Source organism: Corella eumyota, chromosome 1, assembly GCF_963082875.1.
Source record: "Corella eumyota chromosome 1, kaCorEumy4.1, whole genome shotgun sequence".
In the NCBI taxonomy this organism is placed as follows: Eukaryota; Metazoa; Chordata; class Ascidiacea; order Phlebobranchia; family Corellidae; genus Corella; species Corella eumyota.
The window spans coordinates 12207483-12221969 of record NC_137490.1 but is presented as its reverse complement, the minus strand read 5'-3'; the positions used below and the strand labels follow the sequence as shown (position 1 = coordinate 12221969).

At 25.4% G+C, this 14487-nt stretch overlaps 1 protein-coding gene across 1 annotated transcript in view; it reads left to right on the top strand.

The window, feature by feature from the left end:
- Positions 1 to 14487, top strand: part of LOC145764021 (E3 ubiquitin-protein ligase HERC2-like) — a 40831-nt gene that overhangs the window by 4202 nt on the left and 22142 nt on the right. The window contains exons 11-45 of the mRNA XM_082575582.1: positions 1115 to 1301; positions 1669 to 1805; positions 2021 to 2102; positions 2360 to 2511; positions 2684 to 2795; positions 3161 to 3247; positions 3411 to 3544; positions 3780 to 3887; positions 4067 to 4215; positions 4481 to 4634; positions 4762 to 4917; positions 5107 to 5251; positions 5635 to 5670; positions 5832 to 5935; positions 6173 to 6302; positions 6455 to 6678; positions 6840 to 7012; positions 7252 to 7657; positions 7825 to 7963; positions 8119 to 8354; positions 8596 to 8870; positions 9111 to 9262; positions 9369 to 9456; positions 9660 to 9827; positions 9902 to 10100; positions 10179 to 10280; positions 10394 to 10505; positions 10702 to 10957; positions 11244 to 11353; positions 11485 to 11629; positions 12027 to 12210; positions 12366 to 12887; positions 13122 to 13262; positions 13648 to 13864; positions 14207 to 14297. Of these exons, the coding sequence (XP_082431708.1) occupies positions 1115 to 1301; positions 1669 to 1805; positions 2021 to 2102; positions 2360 to 2511; positions 2684 to 2795; positions 3161 to 3247; positions 3411 to 3544; positions 3780 to 3887; positions 4067 to 4215; positions 4481 to 4634; positions 4762 to 4917; positions 5107 to 5251; positions 5635 to 5670; positions 5832 to 5935; positions 6173 to 6302; positions 6455 to 6678; positions 6840 to 7012; positions 7252 to 7657; positions 7825 to 7963; positions 8119 to 8354; positions 8596 to 8870; positions 9111 to 9262; positions 9369 to 9456; positions 9660 to 9827; positions 9902 to 10100; positions 10179 to 10280; positions 10394 to 10505; positions 10702 to 10957; positions 11244 to 11353; positions 11485 to 11629; positions 12027 to 12210; positions 12366 to 12887; positions 13122 to 13262; positions 13648 to 13864; positions 14207 to 14297 (5813 nt within the window). The remainder of the gene's footprint in view (positions 1 to 1114; positions 1302 to 1668; positions 1806 to 2020; positions 2103 to 2359; positions 2512 to 2683; positions 2796 to 3160; positions 3248 to 3410; positions 3545 to 3779; positions 3888 to 4066; positions 4216 to 4480; positions 4635 to 4761; positions 4918 to 5106; positions 5252 to 5634; positions 5671 to 5831; positions 5936 to 6172; positions 6303 to 6454; positions 6679 to 6839; positions 7013 to 7251; positions 7658 to 7824; positions 7964 to 8118; positions 8355 to 8595; positions 8871 to 9110; positions 9263 to 9368; positions 9457 to 9659; positions 9828 to 9901; positions 10101 to 10178; positions 10281 to 10393; positions 10506 to 10701; positions 10958 to 11243; positions 11354 to 11484; positions 11630 to 12026; positions 12211 to 12365; positions 12888 to 13121; positions 13263 to 13647; positions 13865 to 14206; positions 14298 to 14487) is intronic.

Below are 14487 nucleotides of genomic sequence, written 5' to 3'. Positions count from 1 at the left end.
CAAATTATTTCACTTAATTGGCATAAACTTTAGTTACAAAAAATTGGGGTTTTAAGGGTAGGGTGTATCATGGGGTGAAATGAGTGTATGGGGGGAAATGAGTATTTTTTTTTCTGTGTTGATACAAATTTTTCTTTTTAGTAAAGTGTAAGATAAGTGATAATAATAAAATAAATAAACAAGAATTATTTCTTTATATATGTTTTCTATAATATTTTTTAAAATCAAAAAAAAAAAAAAAAAAAAAAAATTTTTTTATGCAAAAATCAATCTAATTTTTCGGAAACACTTATGTCCTGCAGATCAATTTTTACTGCTGTAAGTTATTGCATATGTGTCCAAGTTTAAAACCCACTATGCATTTAACCTCTGTTTTTTTCACAGGTAAAATTAGAATAAAAATTTAAAATCGGGGTGAAATGAGTATACAGAAAAAATATCATGGGGTAAAATGGGTTTAACAAATATTAGTATAATAAGGCAGTGTAACAGAAAAGTTTCACTATGCACTACGTAAAGGTTACTTAAATTATTATTAATTAACCCATCTTTAACCTTTATAGCTTGTTTGAGCCAAGTATCTTTATTTTTTACAACTATAAAACCTATGTATTGAACTGTACCAACATATGCACCTTAATAGAAGTTATATTTAATAACTTTACTTTTTTTAATTTACAAAATAAAAATATGTGAAATGTTGGCAGGGGTTGTAAAATAATACAAACAAAGTTGTCTTTTGTTTTAAATTTAGTTTTTCAAAGTAAACTTTTAGTTTGTTAAAAACAGTAACTACAAGTTAGTGCATTTACTTGTTGTGTTTTGTTTTATTTTAAAAAACTTTTTTAAAATGCTTTTAATATACCCATTTAAATAATCAATAAGTTTGAAATGAGTAAAACTACCTAATTTAATTGTAGCAAGGTAGTAAAATTACACATATATATTGTCTACATACATAATGTCATTTTTAAATTAAAAAAACTTTTCTATTGCAAAAGTTTAAAAAATTACAATTCATCGAACTTCAAATTATACTCATTCCCCCCTCCATGTGACCCTATATATATTCATTAAAAGTAGGTTTAGTAAAATTTGTTAAAATTTGATTTAGGTTTACTCATGGGGTGATAGTGAACATGGAAAACTTGGATTAAAAAATACTGAGTTTGCCTCAATATGTTGGACCCCCCAATATGTCGAAGCACTGAAAGAAGAATTTATTGTTAAAGTTCATGCAGGGGTAACTTTTAGTATTGCTATTAATAAAGAGGGTGAAGTCTTTCATTGGGGCTTAATGGGTGAGTTTGTAAAAATTTTTACAATATATGTTGTTTTATTATGTTAATTTTTATTTTTTTTTGTTTTATTTGTTTAGTTATATTGATGACTTTTTTATTATAATTGTTCTTGGTGTCTTTGTACTAATAAGTTTTTTTAACATTACTTTTTTTAGTTATCTTTCAGTATTGTAAATTTTACTTTTTTATAATTATAACCTTGTTGTCTATTTGGCAATATCAAAATAATAATGTTATTAAAATAATACCAAAAGAAACTTATTTAAAAAAACACAACATTAGTTCTGTTTAAATATCAAGTCATTTTTTGTTTGATATTAAAAATAAAAAAATATTTATTGAATATAATTTAAAAACTTACTTACAGAAAAGCCATTGGGTAAAGATTCACAGGAATCAAATCCTCAAAATTTGGGAGCAATAATGCAATTGAATGGAACAGATCGGATAAAAGATGTAACTTCAGCTAACCGCACAATATTAGCTGTAACCCACGATGACATTGTATGTATTTAAGTTAAATTTATTTTTTTAGTTTTAAAGAGTTGGTAAAAATTTATATTTTGTAAGTTTATATATATATATATTGTCTTAAACAAGCCCAAAAAATAATTTTTTAAAAAATATTTGTTATTCAACTCTGTTGGAAAACTGCATTTGTTTAAAAATTGAAAAGAATTGTATACTTTTTTAATTAGTATTTGATTTGTTTTTCGTAGGTGAAAAAGAAAACGTTGGACAACTCTTCTCATCTCATAGAAGATGAATGCATCTTAAAATTAGAGAAAGGGCAGTTTCTTGGTAAGATTAGTAATTAATTAAATAATTGAAACAGTTTACTTTAATAATTAATTAAGACAATTTCAAAGAAATGTAAAAAATATTTTTTTATTAACTAGTTTAAGAACCTTTTAAAACACCTTACCCAAGGATGCTATGTAACACATGAGCTATTAAAAACTAAATATAATTAATGGACATTTTTTAATTGAATTTAGAACTTGTAAGGGTTTGATTGCCTTATTTCAACAAAAAATAATTTCGTTTTAAATTTTTAGGTTTTTTTGCCAGAGAAAAAGTACAATTTGTTGTATACAACAAGATGACAACATCCAATGATGGAGATCAAATAATTGTTCCACCAGATCTTCCCTTTATCATCGATATTTCTTCTTCAACTTTTGGAGCTTTGGAAACTTTACTGGAAAGTGTAAGAAAACTTTTGTTTTTTTCCTTTGTTTGGTAACAATTTTTTTTTTGTATTTTTTTAAATTGTGATTATAAATAACAAGAAATTATTTTACATGTTTTGTGAATTTTTAACTTTTAACACCAGTGTTGTCAAAACTTCTTTACAATAAAATATTTTAATAATATTATAGACATGCATAAACACAGAACATGGTTGTATTGTGTCAGAAGAGAAAGAATCTTTAATTATTTCTTGCATTAAAATTCTTGAACTACAACTGTGTTCTATGCTACAGAATAAAGGTAAAAAATAATTTTTCGCTTAGTATTTAAGTAAGATACTTAGTATTTAAGTATGTAATTCAGTATTCAAGTAAGATACTCAGTATTTAAGTATGTAATTTAAGTTTAAGTAAGAAACTTAATATTGAATTAAGTATTTAGTATTAACGTAATAAACTTAGTATGTGAATATGTAATTTAGTATTTACGTAAAAAATTTGGTATTTAAGTATGTAACTCTGTAAATGTAATTAATAACTTAAGCATGGAACGCAGTAATAAATTTAAAACTAATTTAAAACTAAAACTGGTTTAACCTAACAAGTATGGATTGTAGTATTTAATTGTGAACCTCAAAACCAAAAAAATTGCTTTTCTATTTTTAGATAAATTGGTTGCCTGCAACGCTATTTTAAAATCTGAAGCTTTTAATACAATTAAATCTAAAATTGTGTATCTAGCTAGTAAATCAGGTGAACATATTAAATTTGTTAAAAAATTTATTTGGTTTAAAAAGAAAAATGTTTAAATACATTATTTTTATATAGTTTTATATTTTAAAATTTTGTTATATTTTTATCTTTATTATTTGAATTGACAAAGTAATGTTTTAATGAATAACATATATTTTTTTAGGAATTTTAGGATCTATTCAAAAATCGGCTCAACATTGTCTTCAAGTTGCTTGGAAAATATTAATTCCGACAGCTGAAGAGCGTGCTTCAGTGCTTTCATTTTTACTAACCTCAAGAGCAAACACCAGCGGTCAGGTTGGTAAATTAATTTTGTGGTTGGGGTTTGGTTCACGTGGTCTAAAGTTTAAGTCTCAGTACCAACTTGTAAATTAACTTTATTGTCTAAAGAAAAAATGAAATCTGGTATTGTTTGATTACTGATCTTTTAATGGATATAATTGGTAATAAAATTACGTTTGTGCAAATAAAATGTTAAATTTATTGGATTTTTTGGGGGGGATTTGTATTTTCTCTAAAACTTTATTTTTAGGTGTTTATGGTGGATTTATGGGTAACAAGCTTGTTGTGTGAAAATAATTTGGAACTTTATTTCGGAAGTTTCATTAAAGAGGAAGCTGACAATGTTAATCTAACTGAGGTTAGAAAATTAAAATTGTAGTTGATTAAAAAAAAATTAAAATACTAATTGTGATAACTTGTTCCTACTAATGTATTATTGTTATTGTTTTTAATATTTTACAAATGTATATTTTTTACCAGATGTATTCTTTTTTTATTGTTTAACAATTTAAATTTTAAAAACAACCAAACTTATAGAAAGATGTAGAATCTTGTGAATCAAAACAAGAAGCAAGAAAAGTAAAACGAACAAAAATTAACAAGTCGGCAAAAACTACAGAGATTCTATATGAAAAAAAAATAGTGTTAATGAAATTAATAGAACAAATATTGGACAGCATAAAAAGGTAATGATATAAAATTCTTTACTTTATTTAAAGCTAAAAGTATAATTTGGCTATAAATAAAGTCAACTATCTATAACATTTTTTAACTTAAACCAGTTTTTTTTTTAAATTGCTACTTCTTTGACTTACTTATAGTTAGAGTTTTTAAAATCCCATGGTAGCAGTAAATTAAATGTTTTGTATGAAGCCTTAAAAAAATGAAATAATCAGGACTTTAATAGTCAATAAATTTTAAGTTTAAATTTACTTTTTTAAATATTTGTAGCCATACTTTGCTGGAGTTTTCAAAAATACTCGAAGTAGAAAATCGCAATTTAAGATTCTCTTCTAGCAACGAACAAAATAAATCACTTTTCAAAATTCTCATCAAATTTCAAACTTTACTGATTGCAAATGTCTTGGCTAATAAAGAATGCATGGTATTCCATTGTTTAAACCCGTCAACTTCAAATAGTTAAAAAAAAATTATTTAGAATTAAGATTTACTGTATTTGTATAATTATTGACCCTAAAAAAATGTTAATGTTTTTAATTTTAATTTTTTAGAAATTCAAATTCTTGCTTCAAGATTATGTAACTCTGGTATACAACCATGTTAAAGAAGTAATAGTTAGACATAATTTATTTACAATTCCAAGACATAAACAAACTGCATTGAAAATCTTAAATGAAGATGTCACGGCAAATGTTTTTCCACAACTGGTAAAAATATTACTTTTTAACTTTTTTACATAACTGTATTTAATATTTAAATATGATTTTTTATCTTTTTCTTTTTAGAAGTATGAAAAACTTGTTTTTAATTACTTTATTTATTACTGTTTAACAAAATTATTTAAACAAATGATTTTTTTTTAAAAAGGTTTTTAATTTATTTTAAATAATTTTTAGTGTTTATCTTTATTACTTCTTAACAACAAAGAATACAATTTTCCCAACGATCTTTCCATTACTCTTATCAAACTTTTAAATAAATTTAACCAAATATCAAATGAAAATCCTGAGAAATTAAAATCACAGAACAATTTAAAATCTGGTAAGATTAGTGATACTTAAGTCTTTTAATTTGAATTTTGTCACTTTAATTTTTACTAAAAGCGGTATATTGCTTTAAAACTTTTGATTTGTAACATTTTAAACAAAAAATATATTTTAAAACTGTAAAATTATTAAACAACATAAATTTATATATAAAATTTAAAAAAATTGTTCAATTTTTATATTGAAACTAATTTTTCGACCAAGACCCAACCAAGTTTAGTTTTAAGTTACCAAATTGTTTTTTTATCTTGTTAATTTTAATATAAATACCAATAAAACCTTTTTTTGTAATGTTTATTTGTAATTCCGAATATTCACTATGTGGCTAAAAAAACATTTATTTTTGTCAAATTTAAATTGTTTTTGTTTTATGTATAGAAATTGACAATTCAGATGTAGATTCACTTGATGAAGGTGATTTAAATACATTCTTATTGTTATTACAATCTTTTAACACTTTGATAATTTTATATTTATCTCGGTTTTATTTTAAAAAGTATGTAATATTGCAATAAATATATTTTTGATTATTTTTACTACTATCAATAAGTGCAAATGATTTAAAAATGTTTTAGCTGAGATAAGACAATATGAACCAAATAAAGAGTTGATTAATAAACTTGCCAACACAACACATTATCTTGCTTTGTTGGTTTCTTCTAATTGTGGACTGGCTCAGGTAAGAAAACTTGTTAAAGTGATATTAGGTTAGCTATTTTTAATAAAAAAAAAATTACTCTTTTTCATAAAATGCATTCTAGTGCCTGCTTATATGCTCTATAAACAGTTGTTACCCACAAGTTAAATACTTACCTACGCATATCTATTTATTTGACTTTTAAGGAATTATTTTTCTGTTTTACAAAATCTCTTCTTATTCTGTTTTTTACATGGTGTTTATAATATTATTTTGCAGGAAATAACAATAAGTGACCCAGACTCACAAAATGATAAAAAGTCTGAGAAGTGGACAGAGTTAGATATTTTTTCGGCAGGAATACAAAAAGGAAATTTGTTAATCAATCAAGCATGGCAGCAACATTATGGTAACATTAAAAATTTTATCAAATTTACGAAATGTTTTTTGTATCAGGAATATTTTTAAATACCCATTTTTAAACCATTAAAAGAATTTTATGTACAAGGATAATTGAATCATTTTGCAAATTTTTGAAACAGTATTTTAAATTTGTTTTAGATGACAAAAAACAAAATCTGAAAATTTCAACAAGCGATTATCAAACAAATGAATATTTTAAACAAAAATCAACGTTACATCCTACAACTTATCAGCTTCTACATGACATTGTGGAAGGATTTATAGTCACAAAAAATAATTTAAATAAAGGTCAAATTTTTGAACTAATGCAAAAACTTATGGCTATGCCAACCTCATTTACTCAAGACCATGCCCTTGAAAAGGTATAAAAATATTCAACTAAATTTTTTTTTCTAAAAATAGTTAAAAAAATTAAAACTTATAAATTAAATTGAATAAAAAAAATCCTAGGATAACTTTTTTTCAACATTTACCCAAAATCACAAAAAAATAGGATAAGTTATTAAAAAAAATATTTTTATAGGTTGGTAGATATTACTTTGCTTGTTTGTTGAAGCACCATGACTTAGCAGATTTTATCCTCACACTGGTTGAGTACCACAGTAAAGATCAAATTTCTGGGTTACTCATCACTCTTTGTAAGCTTGTGCTTGCATTCAAACACAAAATTATTTGCATCCACCAAAACAGTAAAAGGTAAAATTGTGTAAAATCTGTTGGATTACGTAAAAAAACAATTTTATTTTCATAAAATAATTAAGTTTTTTAATTGTCATTGTAATAAAATGCTTAGATTCGATTGGGGATAATAAGATACAGAAATTTAAGATAAAGTTATTTATTGATGTGGTGACTAAGGAATAAAAGCTATATTAAATGATTATATTAACCCCAAAAGTTGGGTAAATATTTACGAAACAAAAATTTATTTTTAGACCTTTTAAAGCGATTTGCTTGCCAATAAAACAACGACTTCGTTTTTTAACCTTCGAAGTTGAATGTGCTCACCCTATAATAACACAACATAAAAATCATATAAAACACTTGCCGAGAAATCGGTGGCAAAGACTTGTACACTTGATGTCGGCAAAGGGTTTGATTGGGTCAAGTGCAAAAACTAGTGGCAAAAATGAGGGTACTCAAATTGCAGACAGTTCCGAAACGAACTCTTTGCTGCCCCAAAGTGATGAGAGTAGTGGTGTTTCTGACGTTATTGAGTATTGTCTGCAATCTATTGAACAAAAGTTAGATGAAATACCTGAGTCACAGGATAAAAATAATGGATTTGCAGATACAACCCCTGTTGAGACTGCAAAAATTACAACTGCTTCTTCTCAAAAAGTATAAAATTTATAGAAAACATTTTGACAATTTTTAGTAAAAGCAACAGTTTTTGTTTTTAAAGTTATATTAAAGTGTAAATTTTCAAACATTTTTAGACAATAATTTTAATTATTTTTCAAAATTCCTCCACTTTAGTTAAATTGTTATTATTAACGCTTTTTTAGAAATATCCATCTTGGGACAAAGTGTTTCCCTTTATTTCCACATATCAAGGCAGAAAAGAATTAAGTTTTAAAATGGATGGTAATGTGATTTTAACAAAACAAATCACAAAAGAAATCGATGATTTTGTTTTACCTGGAGGTTAGAAAAAACTACTTTAAAAAATTTGATTTTATTACCCGATAAAACTGTAACATACACAAAATTACAGTATTAATCACATTTATAAATAATTTTAAAATAAATTGGAAATTTATTGAGTAGTTATTCAAAATAATAATTTTTTTGTTCTTTAGATTATGATGAAGTAGAAATTCATGAAATTCGAGAAAGTCTTTTAAAGTTATCACAAGATACGATCGAAAGTTTTCAGTATTCGAACAAATTTGTTCAACTTTTAAACCAACCCTGTTTGTCACCCTCAGTTTTGCATACCCTACTGTTTGGTTGGAATTACCCCTTACCCATGTGGATCAAGGGAATTTACCTAAATAAAAATCAAATAAAGAAAAATGTGAAAATCCTTAACAACGTAAGTTTAAAGTTTTTTTTTTTGCAGAATTGTGAGTTATTTAATTATAATGATTGACTGACTATCTTATAATAATTTTTCAATAAAATACTTATGGAATTTTAAAATTTTTTGTTTAACAATTTAAACTCTTTGTTTTGTTTAACAATCTTTTGTTTAACAATTTAAACTCTTTGTTTTGTTTAACAATCTTTTGTTTAACAATTTAATCCTTGAAAAAAACTAACCTTATTGAACATAGACTCCTAAGAACAATATGTCTGATGACACACTTTCACAAAATCTGAACAAAATCAAAACCAGCAACAAAATAATAATCGGAAAATCTGGCAATCTACTAAATGAGTTTAAAGACAAGGAAATATTAACTTGGGTGATCAAGTTTTTTAAAGATGTGGTTTACACTTGTAACAATATGACAGCAAACTCTTGTCATGGTCAGGGTGAGGAAATGGGTGAAACAAGTCATTATTCTTCTTTGAGACAAAAAGCAGAGGTTATTGCATCACAAAGCAGGTGAGTTATATTATTTTTTATTTAAATTTATTTTCGACTTTAGAAGCTGGATTTACAGTCTGGGGTAATTTTGTTATTTATGTGTATTACACAAAAGTTTCTAAGAATGTTGATAAAGTTAAAAATCTCAGCTTTTTAGAGCATTACTAAATTTAAAATTATTTAAAGATCATTAGAATTTGTACCTAATGTGTTCTCTTTTTATTTAATGTTTTTAAAATGGATTAATTATTTTTTTAGATTTCTGTTGATGTGTTTCAAAATGTTAAGTTCAAAAATTTCACCAACCAATGTGAATTTACTCGAGACCTCTTTTACACCATTTTCGATTCACCAAATTGTGAAGTTAACCCAAAAAGCTTTTTATAAAGCTAAGAAAGAAACTTACATGTGTGAGTAAATATTTAAATTTTTTTATTATGTTGAAAAATAGGATAGTATTTTTTAATATTATATATTTATAACAAGACTTTATAATAGTAATCATAATATATTTAGATCCCAGAATGAATGATGAAGATAAAATAATTTCGATTATCGAAATTTCTTCAAATTACAACAAAAAAAATCAAAAACTTCCACTGAGGTCAATGCCTTAAATATTTTAAAATATTGTTATATTTTTTTATTTATTTTGAATTGTTAAATTTATTTATTAAGTGAGTTAACTTAACTTTTTAGATTGTTTGCCATAGTGTATTTATTAATTTTTTGATTTTTTTTGTATTTATCTATCTTATTAAACAATTAATTTATTGGTATTTTTATAATTTTTTTATATTTTTTTAGTGGTCCAGAACTTGTTTCTATGATAAAGCCAGGAGTAAAAGTAATTCGAGGACTTAACTGGAAATGGCAAGATCAGGATGTGGGAGGAGAAGGAACAGTCGTGGGGGAAGTGGAAGAAGACGGCTGGGTGAGGGTCAAATGGATCTCAGGGGTCACAAACTCGTACAGGTCAGTTGTGTGATGAATAATTTCGTTGCAAGACAAAACAAATTTTTTTTTAAATTAATTTAATTTTTTTTTAGAATGGGTAAAGAGGGTCAATACGATCTTCAACTTGCTCCTGTGGTTGACCACGATGAAGAAAGCGAAGAAGAAAATGTACAAAAAGGAAAAATGATTGAGGACAAAAAATTTGACGTGTCAATATTCTTTAAACCTGATAATAATGAAAGTTCAAAGTTAAAAGAAATAATTACTTGGATGGGAAATAATTCCTTAAAGGTTTGGTTTTTAAGTTTGTATATCTTTTTTTAATAATTGGGCAGTTATTAGAGTAAAGGCAAATTTAAATCTATTTAGATTCACTTTTTCTCACTGGCAACAGCAGATGACGATTGTTGTTCATTAAAAATTGCCTCCAATCTGTTATTGTCTATTGTGAAGCAAAACTCAACAGTTAAGGTAAATTCAAATTGGTTTTACATTTAAATAAATTAATTTAATTGAAACTTCTTTAGCTATTTAATAATCTACTGAAGAATTAATATTATCTAATAATATTTTAATACTTCTAGGTTCAAGATTGTGAAGATAATTGGGCAACTTTTAGGTTTGCAGAAGTACTAGCAAGTTTATCTGACTTTAAACAAGTATTCGCTCAATCTGAGTGGATTTATTATGCATTAGGTAGGTGATTTTAAAATGTGGGATTGTATTTTAATTTTAATACCTTTCATAATGTAGGTAGAGTATATAAATGTTTTGTCCTTATACTTATCATAATATTATTTTTATTAAATTTAAATCATCATTTTTATTTTTTATGATTTAATCTAATTTTTGTTTATTCTAAAAATTTTAAATATATGCTTAAATATTACAGACCAATACAAAACATTTTCTTTAAATGAAAAATCTTCGTTGATTCGACAAATCCAAGTTATTCGATTTTTGTACATTGTGATGTCACAAAACAATGATGTCGTCGGAAATTCAAAATTTTTCTGCTTGACAGAAATTCTTGAGTTTCTGTTTAACGAGTCCGAGACCGATGAAAAATCTGTCGAGTTTTTACCTGGGTTGTCTTGTTGTTCGAATGGCATTAACACCCTGAAAAAAGAAATTTTGTCTCTGATCAGGTTTTTTTAACTTAATTTCCTAATAAAAATTTAAATGTTTACTCCATATTTTGTCTTTTTCCAAATTAGTAAATACTGCATATTTTTACTAGAAATTTCAGTTAAAAATTTAGTTAAATTAAAAAAAAGGATATATAGTTGTTTTGTTTAGATGACTAAAATTCATATAGGTTTAAATATTAAGCCTAAGTAGTTAAAATGATTCTTACTTTTTACCATTGTTTTTCCCAGTTTTGTTTTATTTTTAAATATGTTATTTCACTTTATTTGTTTTTATTTTTTTTAGAAAATTGCACGCCCAAGAAAGTTGGAAATATGTGATAAATTATTATATCAACAAAAACCTAAAAATGATTCCGATTATTTACAATAACATTGATTCTTGGAAAAAATCAGGTAAGAATGAAATATATTTTGTTGTTTTATTAATTTGTATTTAATTATCGTCTGCCTTTGTCATCGATATTTTAAAATTTATTTTTACTTTTATTTTATTAAATTTTTTTTATTATTTTATTTAATTATAGATATAACACAAGCTTTGATCACTTTGTCTCTAATATCAGACACAAGTAATAGTATAGGAATAGGTGGAACGGTCAAACATGCACAATTTGGTAATGGAACTGTTTTTAATATTTCCTCTGATGGAATGGTGTCAGCTGTATACAGGTAAATTTAAAGGGAAATATTAATTATTGCTATAATTTCAACTTATTATATCTAATGAATGTATATAAGTCTAGAGTGGACTTATTGGTCATATCATTAAACTATGAGACTAAAGGTTTCAGGTTTAAGCCACACCATGTGCTATTTATACACCTTTCAACAGCACACTTCACCCAAACAAAAATACAAATACTTTAGGTGACAGGAAAAAAACTACGCAATAAGATAACATAAAAAAACAAAAAAATTACTATCCCCTTTATTATACTTATAAAACTATACTTTTGACTACTCACAAAACACTTTACCCGTGACATTGAAAAATTTTTTATTTTAAGCAATTACCTTCTTTTTATCAATTATATACAAGTTTAAAAAACAATCATGTTTTTTTCAGCTCTTTTTGTGGAGTAAGTTCACACAAATATGTCAGTGTTGTCAACCAAATAAAATCGAATTCATTTAATTCTTCGTTGTTGGAGTGGAATAATGATTTGATTACAACCTGTTCAGAACTTGTTGATATTGTGTTTCATTTAAACAAAGGCAAATTGGGTGGATTCAATACACTGTCCAATGTGGTAGGTTATTAAGTTTATTCTTCTTAAACATCAAATAAATGGATAGATTATTAAATATACCAAATAAAAATTGATACGTGTTAAATCTTATTTATTTTGTTTTAGTATATATATTAAAATTTATTTTTTACATCAGTTTAAATATTTTTATTTAGAACAAAACTCGAAAACAACAGCTTGAATTAGGCATTCTGCAATGTCTTCCTTATCTATTAAGCAACCAATGCAATCTAAGAAAAGTTTTGAGTATAAAACTGGCCCATAACCCAATTACCAACAATTCAACATCTTTAACTACAGAAACAGACATAAATCGGGATATTGCTTCGAAAAAGAATAAGGATTATGTGATAGACAATGACTTAGCAAATTTTGAAAATGAAACAAAAAAATCTGATATAATTTTAGAAAATTTAAATGAAATTAGCGAAACAAAATTGAAAAATCAATCGACAACAAACTTGATTTCCAGTGACTTAGCTAAACGGTCATGTGACCTGGCAACTGATGACTCAGCAGATGAGTCGGATAAAGATGACAATTTGACATCTTTTGATAAAAAGTCGCCAGATGAAAGTCCTTTCAGTTCAATACAAAGTCTTGAATCTAATAACGAAGATGAAAATGTTTTGGTTTCATTTTCCTTGAGTGAGGAATTTAAAAAGACAGAACCAAAGGTTGGTCGTTTAATGAATATTTTTGTTTTATTTAAGATTTAAATATAGAATATATTATTTTTAATAAGGATAGTAACAACTTTTTTTATTGAAGAATAGTTACTGAAAATACCTATATGTACTTGTCAAAATTACTTACAGTGAACAGACTTTCAGGTTTAGGTTTTATTTTATGTATTTTTTGATGTTAATACTCATTTTAAAAATTGATTTGAAAATGTTATTTTATTAAAGCAGACCTTGCTTCAAAAAATTCTTGGAATTGCATCAGATTTTTCTCCTTTAAAACCCTGTTATGGAGAGGAGGAAATTTGTACAACTGCAACTGCTTTGTTGCAAATACTTTTATCCCAAGAACCATCAAACCATTTAGAGGTAAAAATATATGCTTATTTTATATAAAAAACTTGGGTTATTTGTTGTACTATTGTTAATTTATAGAGATACAACTCTCTAGGTTATTTATTTTTATATATGTTTGGTTAAATGTTGGTAAATATTAATTATATCATTTTTTAAATTGTTAAACTGTTTGGTTAGAACATTTTTAAAACTAACTTTTAAGCTTTGATCAAACTGATAGCCCACCCTATGATTTTTTTTAACTGTTGTATTATGGTCTATTATGGCCGCAATACACTGGCACCACAAACAGCGGTTTTAATAATTTTGTAGAACTATAAATTTGACGTATATATATATATGTATATAAATATTGTCCACCCAGCCCCATTTATATAAAGATTTATTTAAATATTAGGAGATGTCTTCTGTTATTCAAAAGAACATACTTAGGCCCAAAACGAAAGGGGTCCCAAAAAAAATGCCTGAGCAAACCACTGAATCCTTACTATCTCAGACAACTAGAAGTATGGCAAAAATTCGTCGAAACATGAGACAAAGAAGAATGAATCGAAACGCATCATCGCCATTTGCATCACTGTTGTCAATAGAGGATACACACCATGAACTTGGAGGTCAGTTCCCAATTATTTGACATTTTTTCAAAGTTTTGTGATTCAACAATGTAACAAAATATATGTAAAAAACAATTATTAAAATTTTAATTGGGGATTATCAAAAAAGCTAAAATCTAAAAGAAATCTGAATGTATTAGTTAATTAAATATTTTTAGAGTTTATAATTTAAAGTTTGTTGGGACTTTGTTTTCAATATACAACTATCAGTTGCAGTTAAAATTATTAAGTGAATACAATAAAAAAACAGCGATTAAATTTAAAACAAGTTAAAAATGTATTGTAATTTTATAGTTAGGGATTACTATGCCCTTATTTATATGTTTGAATATTATTTTTTAGTTAGTTCATATCTTCTTCCGTTTTCAAGGAATTCTCGCTCTCGAGTGAGCTTTAGAAAAAGAAGGTCGACTGCCTTTTCAGACAATGAAAGGTATAACTTTACTTGAAAACATTTTATAAAAATTAATACTTATTTATGTACAAACCTATTTAAATACAAAGGGATTTTTACTTTTTTTTTTTAAATTTGATAAACTTATTCCAAATTTTTAGTAAAAAAGTTAAGGTAATTTATTTCAGCAAATTTTAAAATTTGGTCAATAATTTTTTTTATTCTTGAC